Source organism: Crocodylus siamensis, chromosome 2, assembly GCF_052110815.1.
Source record: "Crocodylus siamensis isolate JL-2025a chromosome 2, ASM5211081v1, whole genome shotgun sequence".
NCBI classification, from domain to species: Eukaryota; Metazoa; Chordata; order Crocodylia; family Crocodylidae; genus Crocodylus; species Crocodylus siamensis.
In genome coordinates, this window is record NC_143396.1 from 46607513 (window position 1) to 46627169 (window position 19657).

The window sequence follows — 19657 nt, forward strand, 5'->3', positions numbered from 1 at the left end:
TCTGTTATACACCTATGAGACTATGCTCGCAGCCTAATCAACAACGCTGTAGGATAAACATAGCAGAACAATTAGTCTTCTTCATTCCTGGTTAGGGCAAAAATCACTAGAGAATTGGGCTGTAGCAGGATACAAGGGGACCAGTTGGATAACCTGTTAAAAAAAATCTAACAGAACAGAGCCTTACCTTCCCACAGAAAGTACTGTAACTTCTCCTTGTCGGCTTTTTCTTTGCTCTTTAGATTTGTTGACTGGTTTTATAAGGTGCCATCTTTTTTGACTACAGCGAGTACAAACATCCTTCTCTGCTACTCCTCCAACAGTGTGGAAGTGATGGCCACGACAAGTATGTTTATGTAGAATGACACCTGGAGATAAAGGAGAGCCTGGACTTACAGGACTCCCAGGAGTGGTAGGAGTTAAAGGGCTATTTAAACAAAAAAAGGAGAGAGAAAAGAAAAAAAGAAAATTATTTAAAGAATTCGTTTCAATTGAAATGTATTTTTTTGTTCCTAGAAATGGAGTTTTAGCTAAGTAATAATCTAAAACTGTTCTCCAACTGCGGCCTGACCAATGTCGCATAGAGGGGGAGGATCACCTCCTTGGCTCTGCTCGTGATGCCTCTATGACAAGGTGCGGTTAGCCTTCCTGACCGCGTCCCCACATTGGTGGCCCACGTTCATCTTGGAATCAATAGTGATTCCAAGATCCTTCTCTGCCTCTGTGCTGATGGAAAGGGAGTTCCCCAGCCTGTAGGTGTGGTGCTGGTTCTTCCTCCCCAGTTGCAAGACCTTGCACTTGTCCATATTGAAACCCATCCTATTCTCATCCGCCCACCTCTGTAACCTGTCAAGATCCAGTTGTAGCTTGTCCCTCTCTTCTGCATGCTCACTTCTCCCCACATTTTAGTGTCATCTGCAAACTTGAACAAGGTGCTTTTCACCCCCTTGTCCAAATCGCCCATGAAGATATTGAACAGTGTGGACCTGAGGACTGAGCCCTGGGGAACCCTACTGCCCACCATCTCTCCAGGTTGAAAATGACCCATCCACCACCACTCTCAGGGTACAGTTGTCCAGACTATTTGCAACCCATCTGACTGTGTAAGTGTCGACACCACAGATGCCTAATTTTTTAATGAGGATGGGGTGAGAGACAGTATCGAAGGCCTTCCTAAAGTCCAGGAAGACTACGCCCACCGTGACACCTGCATCCCAGTCTTTGGTGACTTGGTCACAGAAGGCCATCAGGTTGGCCTGACAGGACCTGCCTCTAATGAACCCGTGTTGATTGCCCCTTAGCATAAAATCCCCTGCTGGCCCAGTCGTCTGGTGCTACCAAGCACATCCTGCAGAGGCCCCACATTATTTGGCACCTTCTTTTTACCCCCTACATATTTAAAAAAGGACTTCTTGTTATCTTTGATCTGGGTTGCTAGTCCCAGTTTCATCCCTGCCTTAGCCTTCCTAATAGTCCCCCTATAATCTCAAGCCAAGGAGGTATAATCCTCCTTGGTGATGACCCCTCCCTTCCATTAGGTGTATGCCTCCTTTTTAGTTTTCAGGCATTCATGGATGCTTTTGGTGAGCCATGGGAGCTTTTGAGCACTCGTCTCCTTTGGTCCGCGTGGGGATTGTCATGCTTTGGGCTTGTTTTTGACAAAAGATAATTCCTACAAAAGAAATAGTTTTATATCACTGTGAAAGAATCAATCATTTGTTCTAGCATTAACTTGTATTGAGGGATGCACACCAACTAATGAAAACAGAAATTCTGCCAATTCGCACAGGATCACCTTCGTTTTCTTATGCCAAAACTGACAAAACAAAATAATTTACGTCACACAACTCTAAGCATGCTTACATTCCATCTTCCCTTCACAGCCATGCATGACAGATAGTTTAACAATTTCACTGAATGATTTTAACTATGACATGAAGTTCATTTCATAACAGAAAGAAGAAAACTGACAGGGAAATGCAGTTAAGTTATATTCAAAACTCTGTAGCTGATCTTCAATTAGCACTTTTCTCAGGAACTTTTAATTGCTTAGTCATTCATATAATCTATTTATTTTTTAAAAGATTTTAAATTCCAAAACGAGCTACAAGTGGTTTGTTTGTTTTTTGCTGCAAAAGACTATCCTGTGTTGGGGTGCAGATTTTATATATCGCCTATTCCACATCCATGTAACTGAAAAATAGAATATGATCTTTTTACGAGTCACAACAATTGAAATAACTGGCTGAAATCATGTTGAAGTTCCTAGGAAAAAGGTAAAGAAATTAAACTTGAATTTTAAGTTAAATAAATATCCATGCTGCACAAGATGGTATTATTTTGAAATCACCCCATTTTTGGAAAAGGATGCATCTTATATGGTAGTAAAAGTTATTCCCCTCAAAAATCCTCCAACAAACCAAAACCTTCTCAAATAAAATGGGAAATAAATGGAGAAAGGGAAAGTTTGAACACAGAAAACAGAGGACTGATCTACAGGTAGTTTTAACATTTCAGTAATTACATCTGCTTAGATAAAAATCTGGTTCAAGTGGCATTATCTCTATCCTCCCTCTCAGTATGGATGTAGCTGTACTTTTATAAATGTACTTATGTTTGTATCAATAAAGATGAAAGCTGCTTATGTAAGTGCAGGTATTTTTATAAAATACATAAAATGTGCTGCACTTGGCCAGGTACGTTACCTATATCATTTTCTAAGCAGATATAGTTATAGCACAAAAACATGTGTTTAAAAAAACGTTAGTACGTAATCTTATTAGCACATGAATTGGGGGGGGGAGGGGAGCAGGGGAAGATATGTGTATTTTTCTGAAGTCACAGATTCACACAGAAGTTTAGGGTGGAAGGGACCTTGTGAGATCATCCGGTCCAGGCCCCCTGCTCCAGGCAGGAAAGATTGTTGGGGTTAAATAAAGTGTTTCTGTCACTCATCAAATGAGGTGTCAGGATGCAGAGGTCAGGACTCCATTAATATCCCTCTCACTCCAGAATCAGAGGCCCGTTATGCTTCTTCAGTGCCTTGCAGACCCGGTCCTTGCACACCTGAGCCCAGCCTAGCAGCAGCTGGAACAGCTGGCACATCTGGTCCAAAGTGCCCTGGGATCCTCCCCAGGAAGAAAATGCTACTTAGCACTAATGACTGGGAAATGGCCTGCCCATAATGGCCACCTCCTGTCTCCCCAGGGCAGCATTTGATTGAGAGGTTCCAATCTGTCCTATCCAAAGGACAACAGAGATGAAAGGCATGTTTTTGTACAACTGAAACCTATACAAGGATCATTCCTTTTCCTCTCTCTCATTGCTGAGATCAGCCTCAAGCTGGTTTACACCCCTAGCTGGTAAGTACTTTGTTAGTTCTTTAAGAACCTTAAGGTACCTGACCTTAAAGTAATAACACACGTCAACAGCCTGTAAAGCACTACTGTAAACCTTCAGTTCCCAGATGAATACATTTCTATTACACTTCAATGCATACACCCATGTGCACACACAGAGTAGTAAGTTAAGAGAACAGTACATCCTGGGGCATATGGCAAAGCCTAGTGAATCAGAGAAGAAAAAATATCTTCTATCTTATCTTTTTAATCATTGACTCAGCAAGTGGGACTCAATTTAAAAGTACAAGAGAAAACAATCAAAGCAAGGCTTACAATTACAGCTACTTTGGCTGATTACTTTTTCTAACAAAAGAGACAGATGCCTTATTTTCATTTTTAGTTTTACAGAAAAAATTACCAATTAGTTAAAATCATCTTCAAGAGAATACAAACAAGAATTCATGCAATGTAAGCAGTTGCTACGTATTTAAAATAATGTAATTGTGACTAAAGGCTGGCATACACCACAAACCTTACAGGCTGTGACACACTGAAACATACCACACTGCTCCACATATGCTATCTCCTTACGCAACAGAGACACACTTGCACAGTTCTGCTGGTGGGATACCCATTTCTCACTCAGCAATGGATTAACAGTCTCAGCAGACCTAATTAGCCCACCTATAGCACTATACAAATGAACCATCACTACATCCGACTGGAAGGTAGTGCATGCAAAGCTTGACATGTTTAAGCATGCCACTGCCTGCCTGGCATGGTATGTTTGCAGTGCAGACCTGTCCTAAGTCCCTGATACACATTACACTTAAGATGCTATTAATAAGTAAATCACTTTTTAAGTAATAATGTGGCCATACATTCAGGTAATTAATGCTGCGATAAAACAAAGTTATTACACATATTTGTATAATAATTTTGTGGCTGGTTCCCACTCCATCTTAAATTCAATGTGTGACCAAAGCTCCAAAGTGCTCCTAAGGCTGGGAGCACTGATCAGCTAACTGGGACTCCCAGCTCCAGGAGTGCATGGAGATCTTGAAGTGTTGTGGTGAACTCCTAAAGCTGGGAGCATCCATCAGCTAACAGATGCTCTGAGTCAGACACCCAGATTATTAATTGGTGGTGCAAAGGGAGTATTGGATCATCTCCTGTCAGGCACGTGTAGCATGGCAGAAGGCATGACTCTTAGGTTCGCAGACGAGATCCCATCACACCTTTAACTGTACACCTGCCAGAGGCCAAGGTTTCTCAATGGATGCCTTTGAACTTTACTCAAGTTAAACATATAGAAAACACACTGAGGGCTATCATAAAAGAAAGGCCATCATTTCACTTTCAGTTTTAGTTAACAAGAGGATATACTTTAGATACCTGAGGAGATACAGTTGAAAAAAAGTGACCTTACCTCTCAGGGTCAAACACACTGTTGTCTGCCACCATGGCCTTTAACACATCCACATTTGCTGCAAATAGCACAAACAGAAAATATCAGAGGAAATGTGTTGCCCTGGCTTTAATCTATCATATTATTGATTGAATAAAAAGGAGGCATACTACATATTTTAGTTTTGATAAAGAGTCTAACGCTTAATAGATATACATTTACTACAGGCTCACTAGCAGAAAACTGCTGTATTGAATAACTCCAAATTTAGCTCCATCTAGAAAGAAAAGCTTTCCATTACAGACTAAAAAAGCAAAAAGTAAGGTATACAAAACAATTCTTATGAAATATAGTTTTATTTCAAGACTCAAATATTTATCTTTGAAAGTGTAAAGTTATCATTTCTTATGGACTCAAAATTCTGACAAAGCAACTTCTCTGGTTTTGGTTATTTGAAAGCTTACATTAAGCAACAGACAACTACCACTACTAATTGCTGTCTACTAAGCACTCCGAGGCCATAAACTCATGCTAATTTTAACCCACCAGTTGGACTGCAGAGGTAAAATACGCAATTTTTCTTTTTAACAGTGTACTACTACAAATGAATTAAAATCTAGGAATGGAAGACTTATCCCTGTTGCAGCTAGCTCCAAACTCTGGAGAAAAATTCTAAGCAATTACTAAACTTTCTTTTCAGAGTATTTATGACTATACTGAAAGTAGGTAAAGCAGCTTTCAGTATTGTAAAGAAAAATCTGTTTTCATACATGTAGGCCAGGGCTTTTTAACCAGCAATCCAAGGGGTCAACTCACAGCCCGTGGAAGCTAATCAGTGCGACTGTCACAGATACTGCCTTGGCATGGTTCTGTTCACTCTGCCAGCTCCTTGTCTGCCACCAAATTTGGGATCTTTAGTCACTGCTCAAGACTAAACTCCATGGCAAAGGAAAAATGGGGGACATGAGGAAAGATGAACGGCGGCTGCATTCAACTCCTGAGTTCTGTATCAAATCAGTGGCTCCAGTAGCTGCACTGACGAGTCATCATCCTGCCACTGGAGTTTGGTCACCCAACTCACAAGAAACCTCACAGTCCAGATGTGGCCCATAAGGCCAAATAAGCTGGAGACATTTGATGCAGTTCTCAGGGCACCCCCAAAAGACACCTTGCCTCTGCGTTGTTTTTGACATATTTTGAGAGCTGTGCAGCTATAATGCACACTGAATCTGGTGTGTGCTGGTGTCTAGACATTAAGGACAGTGTTACAGATCCACAGAAGTTTAGAGCTGAATGGGACCTTGTAAGATATCGGGTCCAGCGCCCCTGCTCTGGGCAGAAAAGACTGCTGGGGTCAAATAAGCCCAACAAGGTATGCAACTAGCATGTATTAGAATTTTCACTGGGAAAACTGTCAAAGTACTAAGGGACTGTTCAATACAGTAGAGCTACTCCCTGAATAAGGAGAAACAAAACTGTCTTGAAAACCCATGCAATTTCAGCTGCAAGTTGATTTGCAGGGGAGATTTAGTCAATGTAGCAAGTTAGTACCACAGTCCTAATTCCATGTCCCTGCTGTTCTCCTACTCCTACTTGACTGCATGTCAAGCAACAAGCTAGCACATATATAAAATGCATGCAAGTCTACATTTCATTACCATGTTAACATTTTCCAATCAATTCTTACTGCACCTTTAACATTGGGTTTTTTCCCCTTCTGTCATTTCTAAACCATCCAAAATCCAAGTATTTGACCTTACTACAGATTAAGTCAATAGCAAATGTTTTGCTTCTAAGTCATTTGAATTTAAAAAATGAGACTAGAGAAAACAACTTGAATTGCCATTCATCTAGCCCTCTGTTTGGCCAGACAGGCTTTGAACTAATGTCAGATGCCTAGTTAGCTACTCAGAAATATTTCTCTTCCCTCCCAATCTTTTGTTATATCCTATTTCTCCTCCACCTTTCTTTGTGAAGATACCACCCTCATTAAGAAAACAGAAGCATTTGCTATCCTACTTCCAAACTTTGCAAAAAGCGTTCTACTAGTGCTTAGGTTTGGCTGAAGAAATCTGCCCCACCATTCATCTCATTGTAAAGCCATTCATCTCAGTGTAAAGGGAAAAATCACTTTTGGGGTATATTTCAATGCTAACATTAAATAAGCAAGCAAATTCTCATCTAATTTAAATATAACACAAGGAAATAAGCAACTTGTGCAAAGAGACTCAAGTGAAGAAGGAATAAAATGTCAAGAAACACAAGAGTCATGGTTCCTATAGGAACAAACTTCCCAGAAGGAAAAAGGACAAATTAATTTGAGATAAAATCCAAAAAGTTTGGTTTTAAAAAGCAATTTGAGAAAGTTAAGTAGGCACAAACAAGGAGTTATGATAGAAATTACACAATATGAGCTATGAGTGCCAACAAAATAACACCGAAACACTTGAAAAACATGCATGGTATCACAGAATCATAACTTTAAGACAACACTACACACTGATATTAATCAGTACCTTCATTTCTCATAATATAGTTGACAATTTGTCCAACAGTGTCACTATTTTCATGTCCAGTTTCATTCATTTCTGAGAAGAAAATAAGAACTCAGTCAATATTATATCAGCCTAAAAACATTTTCATGAAGATACAAAAAACACTGAAATATTTCAATAAAAAAAGAACTCTACAAAAAGAGCAAATAAAGAGTCATTTTTATTTTATTTTGACAAATCCTGCTGTCCCTATTCAGGTGTAAAACTAAAGCTTCAAAGCTGAGCCTGTAATCTCCATACGTTAAGAATTTTAGCTGAACCCTTTAAAAAGCTCAATATTTAATAAACTTTGAAACGCCTTCCTCTTCATCTCAATGTTATATGAACTGAAGTCTTTGCAGAAAAAATGAAAGAGCAGATGTGGAAATTGAGTTACTATGTACTAGCTACCAGAATAATTTTGAGGCGAATTGATGGAGTTGTCAAGAAGCCTGCTTAGCAAATACAGTTTGGTTACCAGATTTCAGTGTCCAAACTGTCAGTTCAGCACCTTTCACTAAAACTAGTGAATAACAGAGGAGCACTTCCAACCCCAAGCTTTGGAAAAAGGTAAGACTAACTTCAAAACCATTTAAATAAAATTAAACTTTGTAGTATTTGTCTTCTTGTGGTTAAAGGTTTAGAAATCATATTTTCAGGATTTTTCAGAACACTAAGATTTAGTAAAATGAAAACCAAGATTCTCAACTGAAAGCATCACAGCAGGATACAGGGCTTTAAGGTACTTATTATCACTAATATTCAACTGTACTTTTGATACAGTTGAAAAAACTGAGAAAGCATGGAAAAACCTGGGGTTGCAAGGTAGAATGGAACAGAAGGACTAAAGGATCTCAGATCTGCCTTCCCCTAATTCTAACAATTATAAAAGCCTATGTCTGTCTGTCTGTCAATAATGCTTTATTCGCACTCTGACTGGATTACGGAACAGCCAATCGGAGTACTCCAAGTGTGGGGAAGCACTGCCATGATTCCGAAGCTGTGCCAAGGACCAGAGGCAGAACAGCAGCATCATGGGCGGTCAGGTGGCAGTACTCCATCCCAGTTCCCTCCCCACCTGCCCCCGTCATTCTTGACAGGCAACTGGCTAGTACAAACATAAATTCTTCAACTCACAAAGATGCAGTACACGATTTTTATATTAAATGTGCTCTTCTGGCCACTGCTTCATGGCCAGCCCTCTCTCTCTTCTTTAGAGCAACCTGTATCTGAAAACTGACAGCAATATGCTCCCCAGTCTCTTTTTCTCCAGACTAAGTACACCTAGTCCTTTTTCCTAACATGGCTGGTAATTCCAGCCTCTTTGGCTAACCACAGACAGACAAAAAACCCGAGACTGAATCAGTTCAGTCTTTTCAGGTTAGTCTAAGTTGTGTAGATTGAACCAACAAGTAAATAAACAGACACTCACTTTTGATTCTGGAAATGCAGCCACATGCCTGTAGTGGTCCAGGCCAGAAGGCAGAGGGCACTAGAGCATACCTCTCTGCTCAAGGAGACAGCTTGAGCCAAGGCTAGTCTGCCCACCCTATGAATGGGGGAAAGGGGTTTTCAGGGAAGGAGGCGCAAAGCATCCTCGGATGTTGGGGGACTGTGAGTTAACTTGAACCTGGTGGGGATCTGGGACAGAAGTTCAATAAACTGATTTAACTTAAAACAGTTAAGTCTGCTACTATATCCATCCATGTGAACAGCAGTAGAGCCATAACAGATCACAGCGGGATCCCAACATACCTCCTGTCAGTATATCAATCTGCTACTAGAAGGCAAGGTAAAAATGAACTTATAAACTCATCAAATCAGAGATGCATAAGCTTTCATGAGTGAGAGTTTGCTTCATAAGATGCTATAAAAGAAAGCAGGCTATCAAATAGAGAGATCAGAATATAAAAGACAGGAAGGGGAGGCATTGCTGGAAGAGGCCAGCATGTGATAAAGTCCATAGGATCAAAGGATCACAAAAGCTAATTCAGGTAATGGGATCAGAATCCATAGTCCCTGTTTAGACCATACACAACACAAACCAGTCTGTGGATGACTTCTTGCTCCAATGTTGTTCCACAACTTAGCATTCAAGTCAGCTTTTAAAGTTTTGCTGTGTAGGAACAGCTACTCTAAGGTCACAGACAGACTGTCCAGGAGGGTTTCTTAATATTTTGGACTTTGTCAGATTGATATCCTTTCATTCTTTCACTTTTCAATTGCTCTGTCTGTCCAACATAGACAGCAGAGGAGCATTCTAAGTAGCTAATGACAGATATGGCATAGGTAGAGGTGCAGTGAATGAACCTTAGATGGTATAAACTGTGTTATTTGGTCCAGTGATGATGTGGTCTGTACTGATAAGGGGGCACTGTTTGCATCTGGAGTTAGCCTGTTGCTCAAGAAATACCATTTGAGGTTGCCAGGCCAGGTTTGTCCCCCCCATGGCTACCTTGAGATGGTTGTGCTTTTCTAAAATAAGTTAGGTCGTTAATGATATGTCCAAGCTGCGCATGCTTAGAGCTGCCTGCAAGTGACAACCAGAGGGATTCTGGTGTCTTAGACCATAGTCTCACCTGCTACAATACCAACCCCTAAGTCTGGTTTTGTTGGCTTGAGTGGCTACATTTCTGGGACCACATTTTAATTATAGGAATCCATGATCCAGATTCTTAAGGTCTAAATCCCAAATGGTGGGAACAAAGCAGATATGGCTGCAGTGGAGAACTCTGCTGTAGAAACGATGGATCTACTGAACTTAGAATGAAAAGCTGGTGGAGTGAAGGTAGCTGTGGCAGTCAGAGGGTTTCTGATTTTACATGGCAGCGATATGGCTGCTGCAAGCTTTTACCATGGTGCCTAGGAAATGAATTTCCTGGGTAGTGTATACTCTAGAATCAGTTTGATAGAAGAGTGGAAGTTGTTAAATTCCTGGTGGAATTTCTCTAGAGATTGGTTCCCATGTGTCCACAGGATGAAGATGTCACCAATGTGCCTTAGGTCTATCAGGGGGTTAAAAGGGCAGTTGCAGAGGAAAAGGACTTTACGGTCTGGTATAAATATATTGGTATATTGGGGGCCAAGTTTCAGTCTGAATCAGGGTTCTAGTCAAACAAAATTAAAAAACCCAAGGTGGAAGTCCAGGGGTAGAATCCAGGTCCAAAACCAAATCAGGGTTCTGGAGTCAGAGAGCAAGTTACCAAAATAAAAAGGAACTTGCAAAGAGAGTCAGAGCCAAGCAAGGACAGAAGGCAGCAAACAGAGCACAGGATCCAGGAAGGCTCATCACAACAAACTTTCAGGCAAAACTGTTGGCTAGCCTGCAGTCTCTACCATAGGTAAAATTAAACAAGGAGGCTGCTCTCCCCAATAGCTAGTCAGGGGGTCCTAACAGTGGCCAGCTGGTTCATCAGCCAGGGATGGGCTATGAGTTAGCTTCTGGCCAGTTAGGCAAGTAGGCCAGGCTGGATGGACTACTTCAGGCCCCTGACATCCACCCACTTTGAATAGTTAGTAATAGTTCATTTTTTCCACTGCATAGCAAACCTACAGATCCCTTGATCTTTCCTATGCATCTAACATTCGTCTTCATTATCTCTTGTCAGTTGTAATTTTTTGCCTTTGTTTATCCTTACCCATTTGTGTTAATCCTCCGTATACTTCCACAGTTGCCTCCTTTCCCTTCCATTGTTGCTAGGTATCTCGCTTGATTTACAGATAAATGAAAAGCTCTCAAGTTCAGAAAGGTAACAGTCAGAAGTAATTATCTCATGGTCTATTAAGTCATCATTATTACAAACATTTCAATATGTATTGTGCAGTATAGAATAGACGAAAATCAGCTATCAGTCATTCCAGATTAGTAAGCACACTATAATAATGAGAGAAGGGAGTTTTAGTAAACAGATTATTTACCTATATTTTCTCCAAGTTTTTCTTCTTCAATCTCCTGTTCAGCCTCTGTTGTACAACGGTACCCTTTCTTCTTAAGCACGTGGCAGATGAGAACCCCCAAGAGGCCCATGATGAAAAAAACAGGAACTATTGCAAAAGCAACATATTCTGGGTGGTGAGTATCAGCACTGGGAGGTTTAGTTGCGGTACTTTCCAAACCATGGCTTGCCAAAGGAGATGGAAATCTTTGATCTATGTAAATAAACAAACACATTACTAAGATGCTTGTTTTGATAAAGCACCTCCAACCTGTGAAGTACTTAGTGGACTGAGATTGTATAAAGTGAAATATATGAATGTCTGTCCACTAATTTAAGTGAGCTATGGACTATGTCCTTTAATGAATTAGGCCTCACACCCCTGTAACAGTAGGGTTTCTCCACTTACAAGTGAAGAAGTAGAACAAAAAGGTGAAGTTGCTCAAGGCCTCAGGGCAGTTCATGGGCAGGGCTGGGAATAAAAGCAATACCTGGTAGGCCAATCTCTAATTTTGTGGCCACATTCATTGCACAAATATTTATTAAACTCAGAAAACAGGGGATGGGGAAGCATAACTGGAATTCTAAGCCTCCCACAGTCTGCGAGCGGATATTAGATTTAGCATTAAGCCTCCCAGACAACCTGGACTTACTCTTTTTATATTGGAATGCTGCAAAACATTTCAAGCTGTAGCTGTCCCTTTATGATCTCATGTGATTTTTGCTCTACTCTTCCTCCTCAATTTTCATCACATACTAATCAACAAGACTATTATTTTGCGAGTCCATTATTTAATACAATAATAGTTAAAAATTAAAAAGTGTCTAAAGTTTCTTCACATAAAAAGGCACGTTTTGGTCTAAGAACTTTAAATCTCTCTCATTACAAAGGCTGCCATCCCTTTTAGTTTTTAGTTTTTACAGATTTGGTCAAATCCACTCTTTGTAGTATATGAGGTGCTAAATACATACATTGCATTGTAAAAAAATGGAAGCTATTAATCACTATTCATGATCTGTTATGTGAAATATTGTACACTTAAGGTACTCTTTTACTGTTCTACATTTGAAGGGAAAATTGGGCAGAGCTTGTTCCAAGGATTTAAGTTTGATGCAGAGGTGACCAGTCTGTGGCATGCACTCCATAAGTTCCAAGGATAGCTCTACATATGGCACACAGCAGACTGGGAAAGGGACAAGAAGCACAGCAGCAGATGGGACAGGGAGCAGAAGGCAGAGCAGAAGATCAGGCAAGGAGCATAAAGCACAGACAGAACGCTGGGAAGGGAATCAGAGGGCACAGGGCTCAATTTGTCGTGCCTCCCTGAAAGTTGTAATGTATGCAAAAGATGCATTTGATACCAATACTGAGAGATTCTTACAAATATTGACCAATTAAAAAACAAACATGGGAACCAATATAATTAGCAACATATAACCCATATGGCAACTTGGTCTTTCTTGAATAAATTATGCCTCAAAGACTCATTTGTTCTTAAAGCATGCATTTCATTTTGATTTAAACCAATCTTAGTTTCATCTGTATCACTGCATTGACCAAGCCAGGTTGCCATACTGAAACACCCCCAGGGTCATCAATGGAGTGAGAATGAAATGATGCCCTTGACAGCAATAATTAGAAACTTAATAGCTCTCTTTCTTGCTTCTTTTTACTCCTCACAAGCTTGGCTGTTACTCCATTTACCCAGTTCCTTCTTTTGTTCTTTTTCACCACCCCTTCCTTGAATTTTGAAATACTTCTTTATTTATGGTACTCTGATGTCATCTGCAGTTGAAGTGGAAACAGGAAATGTCATTGCTCAGCCTCAGTTTTCAGAAGTATCACGGTGACCCCTTGCTTTGGTTGCTAACAAGTTTAGAAGTTCATGTGTATGTGCATGCACAAATGTTTATTAAATGAGTGTGGTAGGAGAAGAAAACTTTCCAGATTTAAACATTTTGTAAATATTAACAGCCATATAGACCAATAAGCATTTAGGTTGCTAGTTAATCTCATATGTTACCAAACAAAAAAAGTATGATACTTTGTACTATATATTATGCTATGTTCTGATAACTAAACACAAAGATTTGTATGCTACATTTCAATAACTAAAAAGCAAATAACTACAAGCAAAATATGAAGTATTTTGAAAAGAGAAGGTGCAATCCAAATGTTGCGATTTTTGCAACAATTCTACTGAGATTTTAAAAAATCTTATCAAGTTTTTCTCTACTGCAGTGGTGGGGAAAGAAATATAATCACATGCCATTTAGATGATTTATGAAGAAAACTACTTTCTTCAAAAATCTAATAAATGTAATAAAATTTTCTGTTTATTACATTTGAAATGCATCAGTCAGGTCCTCAGTACTTTCTCTTTGATAAAAGTATTGAAGGATCTGAAAAATGATGTTATGTAATTAGTAATAACCTGACCTATATTTCCCCAGACAACTTAAGAAAAATACACTCTTGAAGAAAGTTATCCACTGGGACCTTGCCTCCCTCAAGAAAGTTTTACTTGAAGGGATTCTTCTGGCACAGTGCTATCAGCATAACAAACAGTAGAACACTTTTGTATTTGGCTGTCTCCCAGAGCAATATATTCTCAGGCAGATGGCACTGCCAAGAAACATGTGATACTGTGGAGTAGTCATCTCAGGATCCCTGCAGCCAAGCATGTTATTTTGTAGCAGTTTTTTGCAGTGCTGCTGCCATGCCTTCTGGTATGCCAACACTCCTCTCATGGAACTGTGTGGGTTTGAGGTCAAATTCCTGCAAAACCCTGTTACATCCTATAATACACTTATTTTTTGCATCATTTTTTCCATCTCATCATTAAAACTATGGATGACTGACTAGCAGAGCTGTAGTGTCCCTTAAGGAGCCAGACATAGAATAAAGAAACTAAGAATAAGTGGAAGAGAAATAGTAAATGCAGCCACCTAGTCGCTGTAGGAATTCATTGAGTAACTGCACACAGTAGAAGTGGTTTAAACCTCATTCAAGCACTTGTAAAGGAAGCCTGGAATAGGTAGCAGTAGCTCCAAAACATTTTCACATGGAAGGCCACATTTCTGAACATGTGCGCCAAGTTCATCCCAGTTCTGCTACACCCAAACAGCAAGATGACAACTAGCCAGATGATAAGAAATAGGTAGCAGCAACCATTCTTTGGAAGTTTGCAATCCTGGACTGCCATCAGCCAGTGGCCAGCTTGACCGGCTGCTACAAACAATCATTCTCCACACTGTGTAGTGGCTGCTTTGATCAGAACATGTAGAGAATCTGGGTCTGCTTTAAAAGTTGAAGGATGTATTGGTGCACTTCTTGATCCTTCTGTCTTTCCACTTAGTCTCCAAATTTTACATTCTCCCAACTGGGGAGTCTGAACGAGGTCAAAAATATACATCTTTTTTGTTCCTTATCAACTCACCAGATGTAGCAAAAATATTCCTCAAAGACACCCTAGCTAGCAGAGGTCACTGAGGCAGCCAAGTACAATTAGTGAGGTATGAAGGAATATCACACGGCCAAAAATAATTGCTTTAATTTCATGCATTTTCTTACCTCAGGCTCTATGAAATTTTGAAGCTTCAATCACCATTTGCTTCAGGAGGCTTTAACAGCATATAGCATGACAAGCATATGAATGGTACTTTTAACCCTTACGGCCTTAGAAGTGTTTGCATAACTTTCAGGGAGGCATATTAAAGACTGCTAACCTTAGCACAGCCAGAAGGCAAGGTAAAGATGCACCATATAGGCTCAATGAGAGCTGCATAAGCTTTTATGACATATGCTCACAAACTGAAGTAAACTGTTGCTTTATGTCATGAAGCAAGCTCATGAAAGCTTATGCCTCTCCTATTCAGTTAAACTATGTGGTGCATCTCTAACTTGCCCTCTGTCTGTGATAAGATTGGATACAGACTAAATGAATTAGAGGCATAAGCTTTCATGAGCAAATGCTCACACAAAAGATATTGAAGCAAGTTGAGTTTTCTTATTGGTGTGGGACAAACCTCTACACAGAAATGTCCAGGCAAAGATTAAATACTACTTTTAGGATAAGTCCGTGAAATTGTTAGAAATATTATTGAAAATGCATTATCAATAGTGTTGTTAGAACAGCACAGCTGTCAGCTCTCCCTGGTGGGAGGGGGAGGTTGGAGGAGAAGCTACTAAGGGCTGTTTGTATTAAGGTATCACTCTCTCTTTGCTTTGCAAATTTACTATCTCTTTGTTACAGTAAAGCATATACTCCTTAGCGTTCTCATGCAGATAAGAGTAAATTGCAATTTTTAATGGTCCTGGCCTTGGGGCAAAGAAGGTTTGAACTTTTTGTAACCTAAAGTACTTTCTGAGCAGGCGCAATTAGCTAATGCATATAAGCCTATCCGCCCCGCATACTTAAGTAGTTAATTATAATGCACATGCGACGGATGACGTGACGTCATTTCATATATGTCTGTATGAACCGGAAATGAGTTGTAAGAGTTCCTGCTTCTGCACACGTGCTCAGGAGAGAGGGGATAAAGCCTGCTGAGAAGTGTTCCCCGGGGGCAGAGGGTGGTCTTTTGTCTTCGCTCTGACCCTATTTGCAAATATATACCTTTTGTGTTACTAATGGAGCGTGTCTGTGACTGAGAGTTCTTCACCTCCCGAGAAATGAACCGCAGCCATTTCTGCAACAATCTGGCACCCCAGATGGGACCTTCTCGTGGACGACCCCGAAATCCAGCGGCGGAGTGCCTCCGGTACCAGGGGGAGTGCGCACCGAGCCGGCTTTTTGGGCTCGCCCCTGGAATTTGAGGCGTGAGTCGGGATATTCGGGAAGTTAAAAGGATCCCGTGCAAAATTCTCAGTTTCTGGAGAGGCTAGACACACCTTGGTATTTGGATCGAGATCTCTGGGGTATCTGAGTGAGTATACGAATTCCCTTTGCCCAATTTGGTTCTGGATCCAGAGCAGGGGGCGTGCATGTTTGCTGGGGAATTTTCGGCTCAGCTCTCATGGTAAACCTTCTGTTATAGGGACCTTTTGGTATTTGGTGTGCCTTGGGCACACTCTTGTGGGCAAATGGGTACGAGTCGCTCTCGTGTAGAAAACCCTGATACCCCTCTAAAATTCTTATTACGTCATTTCAATAAATTTGCAAAGCCGGCCGATTACGGAGTAAAAATGAAAAAAGGTGATTTAATTAAGTTTTGTCAACTCGAGTGGCCAACATTTGGGGTCCACTGGACCCCGAAAGGACCCTTTGTGCTAAAAGAAGTGATAGCTATCCATGAAATTGTTATGCAGAATGGGTATTGGAATCAGTTTCCTTATATTGATTGTTGGTTGTGGGTGGTTCAAAATCAGCCACCTTGGATTAAGAATTACTTAGTAAAGTCTCATGTGATGGTTGTTAAGGAAAAGACTCGAGAGGGACCGCCTCTACTCCCTGAGTCTAATGAGCGGGGGGGTTTCTGAATTGGCTGAGTATCGGGCCCGCACTCCGGTTGCCCTGTCAGGTAGCGAAGATGAGTCAGACGCCTCCTCGGGATCCAGTCCCTCTGCACCACTGCCCCCTCCCTTAGGGAGACCACCACCGACGTATCAAAGCGTACCTAATGATTTAGAGCGTGAGCCTCAGCCAAGTGCCCCACCTGAATCGGGGAATAAGGGTTATTATTTGCACAAGCCTGTAGAGTCACAGCCGGTGCTGAACTGCCCGATGCGAGAGGTTATTGGGGAAGGAGGCAACGCAACTTTTGTCTACACCCCATTTAGCACTTCAGATTTATTTAACTGGAAGAATCAGAGCCCCTCTTTTCGTGAAGACCCTGAAAAGATGAGGGACCTGTTTCGATCTATTGGGCAGACTCATCGACCCACTTGGGCTGATGTCCAGATGATGCTCCAGACCCTCCTAACCCCGGAGGAGAGGAGATTAGTGTTGGGAACAGCAGAACGTATTGCGGCAGCCAGAGTTGAGTCAGAGGGTGCTGCTGGTCGTACGCTGTGTGATACCTGCCCTGTTGAAGAGCCGAGATGGGATAATCATACTGCAGAGGGAAGAGAGCTGAGTGCGCGGTATCTGGGAATTATAGTGGAAGCAATGGGAAAGGCAGTGCCTTGGGTTACTAATCTGTCTAAGTTGTATGAAGTGAGACAGGGAAGAGAGGAGGATCCCTCAGCTTTCCTTGGGAGGCTGTATGAGGCGTTTCGCAGGTTTTCGGATCTGGATCCAGAAGCCCCAGATAATCAACGCATGGTAAATCTTATGTTTATTGGTCAATCTGCTGCTGATATCCGTAAAAAGTTACAGAAAACTGAGGGAGGTGCTGGGAAACCGATTTCAGAGCTGGTGGAAATTGCATATAAGGTGTATGGGAATCGTGAGCAAGGGCAGGAGCGTAAGGAGGATAAAAAGGCTCAGCGACAGATGGCAGCACTAGCAGCTGCTATAACTGGAGGTAACCCTGGAAAGGCTGGGATACAGAAGGGGAAAGGAGAAAGAGTGGGAGCAGACGTTTGTGCTTATTGCAAAGAGAAAGGATACTGGAAGAGGGAATGCCCGAAGTTGAAGGAGAAGAGAGAGAGGGAACCGACAGGTCACCTCATGCGGGCAGAAGACAAGGGTGAGGACTCAGAATGAAGGGGACGGGGATCTAAGACCACTACCCTTCGGGTTGGAGCCCAAGAAGATCCCATGGTAACCATCAGGGTTGGTGGCAAAAACTTTGAAGCCTTGGTGGATACTGGGGCTACATTTGCAATGATTCCAGAAAAAAAACCCTGTGCAGGAACTAGTGAACAGCATGTACTTGTGGAAGGGATTGAGGGAACGCAATCCCGACTCCCTGTTTGTAAACCACTCCTCACCAAAGTGGGGGACCATTTGCTCGAACACTCCTTTGTGTACTCTCCAAGTTGCCCGGTTGCACTCCTTGGGCGGGACTTACTCACAAAATTGCAAGCTGAGATCTTTTTCAGAGACGATCAGATGGTGGTCCAGCTACCTGTCAAGCAGAGCCCGAACTATCAGATGGCTCTCCTGGAGGACCGACGCCCTGCAGTAAGTCCAGAAGATCACATGACTGGAGTAGACCCCTCAGTATGGGCTGATGGAACCCCTGCGCAAGCTAAGTTGGTCTCCCCGGTAAGGATTGTACTCAAGGATGGGGAGGGGCCCGTTCGGGTAAAGCAGTACCCACTCAGCCGAGCAGCCAGAGCTGGACTCAAGCCGTTAATAGAGAAATACAAGAGGTGCGGATGGCTAGTGGAAGGGTCCTCACCCTATAACACCCCCATTCTTGGAGTGCCGAAGGCAGATGGGGTCTCATACAGACTGGTCCAAGACCTACGAGCAGTAAATAAGAAGGTCCTTTCAGACCATCCTGTAGTCCCGAACCCTCACACGATTTTGACACAAGTACCGGGGGAAGCTGAAATATTTTCAGTGTTGGATTTGAAAGATGCTTTCTTCTCTATTCCCCTTCACCGAGAGAGTCAAAAATTGTTTGCTTTTGAATGGGAGGATCCAGACACCTTCCATAAAGCCCAACTCATGTGGACAGTTCTCCCACAAGGTTTCGTAGCAGCCCCCCATATTTTCGGACTTGCCCTTCAGAAGGACTTGGAGGAGTGGAAGGGATCACACCCCGCAGTGACTCTCCTCCAGTATGTGGATGACCTGCTAGTTGCAAGCCCAAACTTGCAGCTCTGCGAGGAAGCCACCAGGTCACTCCTAAACACTCTGGGGGAAAAAGGATATAAAGTCTCTAGAGAGAAAGCCCAAATATGTCAGCCTCAAGTCACATTTTTGGGATATAAGCTCTCAAAAGGAGTCAGAGCCCTGAGTGCAGATCGCATACAGGCAATCCAAGGTCTAACCCCACCGAAGTCACCCAAGGAGCTGCGGGCATTCCTAGGGCTAACTGGGTTCTGTCGACTATGGATACCAGATTATGGTGGGAAGGCTAGACCACTGTATGACTCCCTGACTAAGGAGAGTCTCACTAAATGGAAATGGAATAAAGAAATGCAGCATGCCTTTGATCTGCTTAAGGCAGCATTAACCCAGCCCCCTGCCCTGGCCATCCCAAATAGTAAAAAGCCATATCGACTGTATGTTCATGAGAATCGAGGGGTTGCATCAGGGGTGCTGGCACAGCCATCGGGCCCGACCTGGAGACCCGTGGGATATTACTCAAAGGTTCTAGATCCAGTTGCACTCGGGTGGCCAGCCTGTCTTCGGGCTGTGGCAGCCACAGCAGTGGTTGTTGAAGAAGCCCAGAAGATAGTCATGGGTGCGGACATGGAAATACTCACTCCTCATGGAGTTCCCCAGATCCTAGGGACTGAGGGAGGGAAATTTCTTAACCCCTCCAGACAATCACGGTATGAGATATTTTTGCTCTCTAATCCAGGACTTACTTTCAAAC

General features: G+C 42.0%; 1 protein-coding gene across 2 annotated transcripts in view; it reads right to left on the reverse strand.

The window, feature by feature from the left end:
• The window catches only part of RELL1 (RELT like 1), a 52488-nt gene that overhangs the window by 13302 nt on the left and 19529 nt on the right, over positions 1-19657 (reverse strand). For both annotated transcript variants that reach the window (XM_090035739.1, XM_090035740.1), the window contains exons 2-5: positions 11202-11432; positions 7266-7337; positions 4771-4828; positions 188-427 (exon numbers count right to left, since the gene is read on the reverse strand). In XM_090035739.1, coding sequence (XP_089891865.1) covers positions 188-427; positions 4771-4828; positions 7266-7337; positions 11202-11432 — 601 coding nt within the window. The remainder of the gene's footprint in view (positions 1-187; positions 428-4770; positions 4829-7265; positions 7338-11201; positions 11433-19657) is intronic.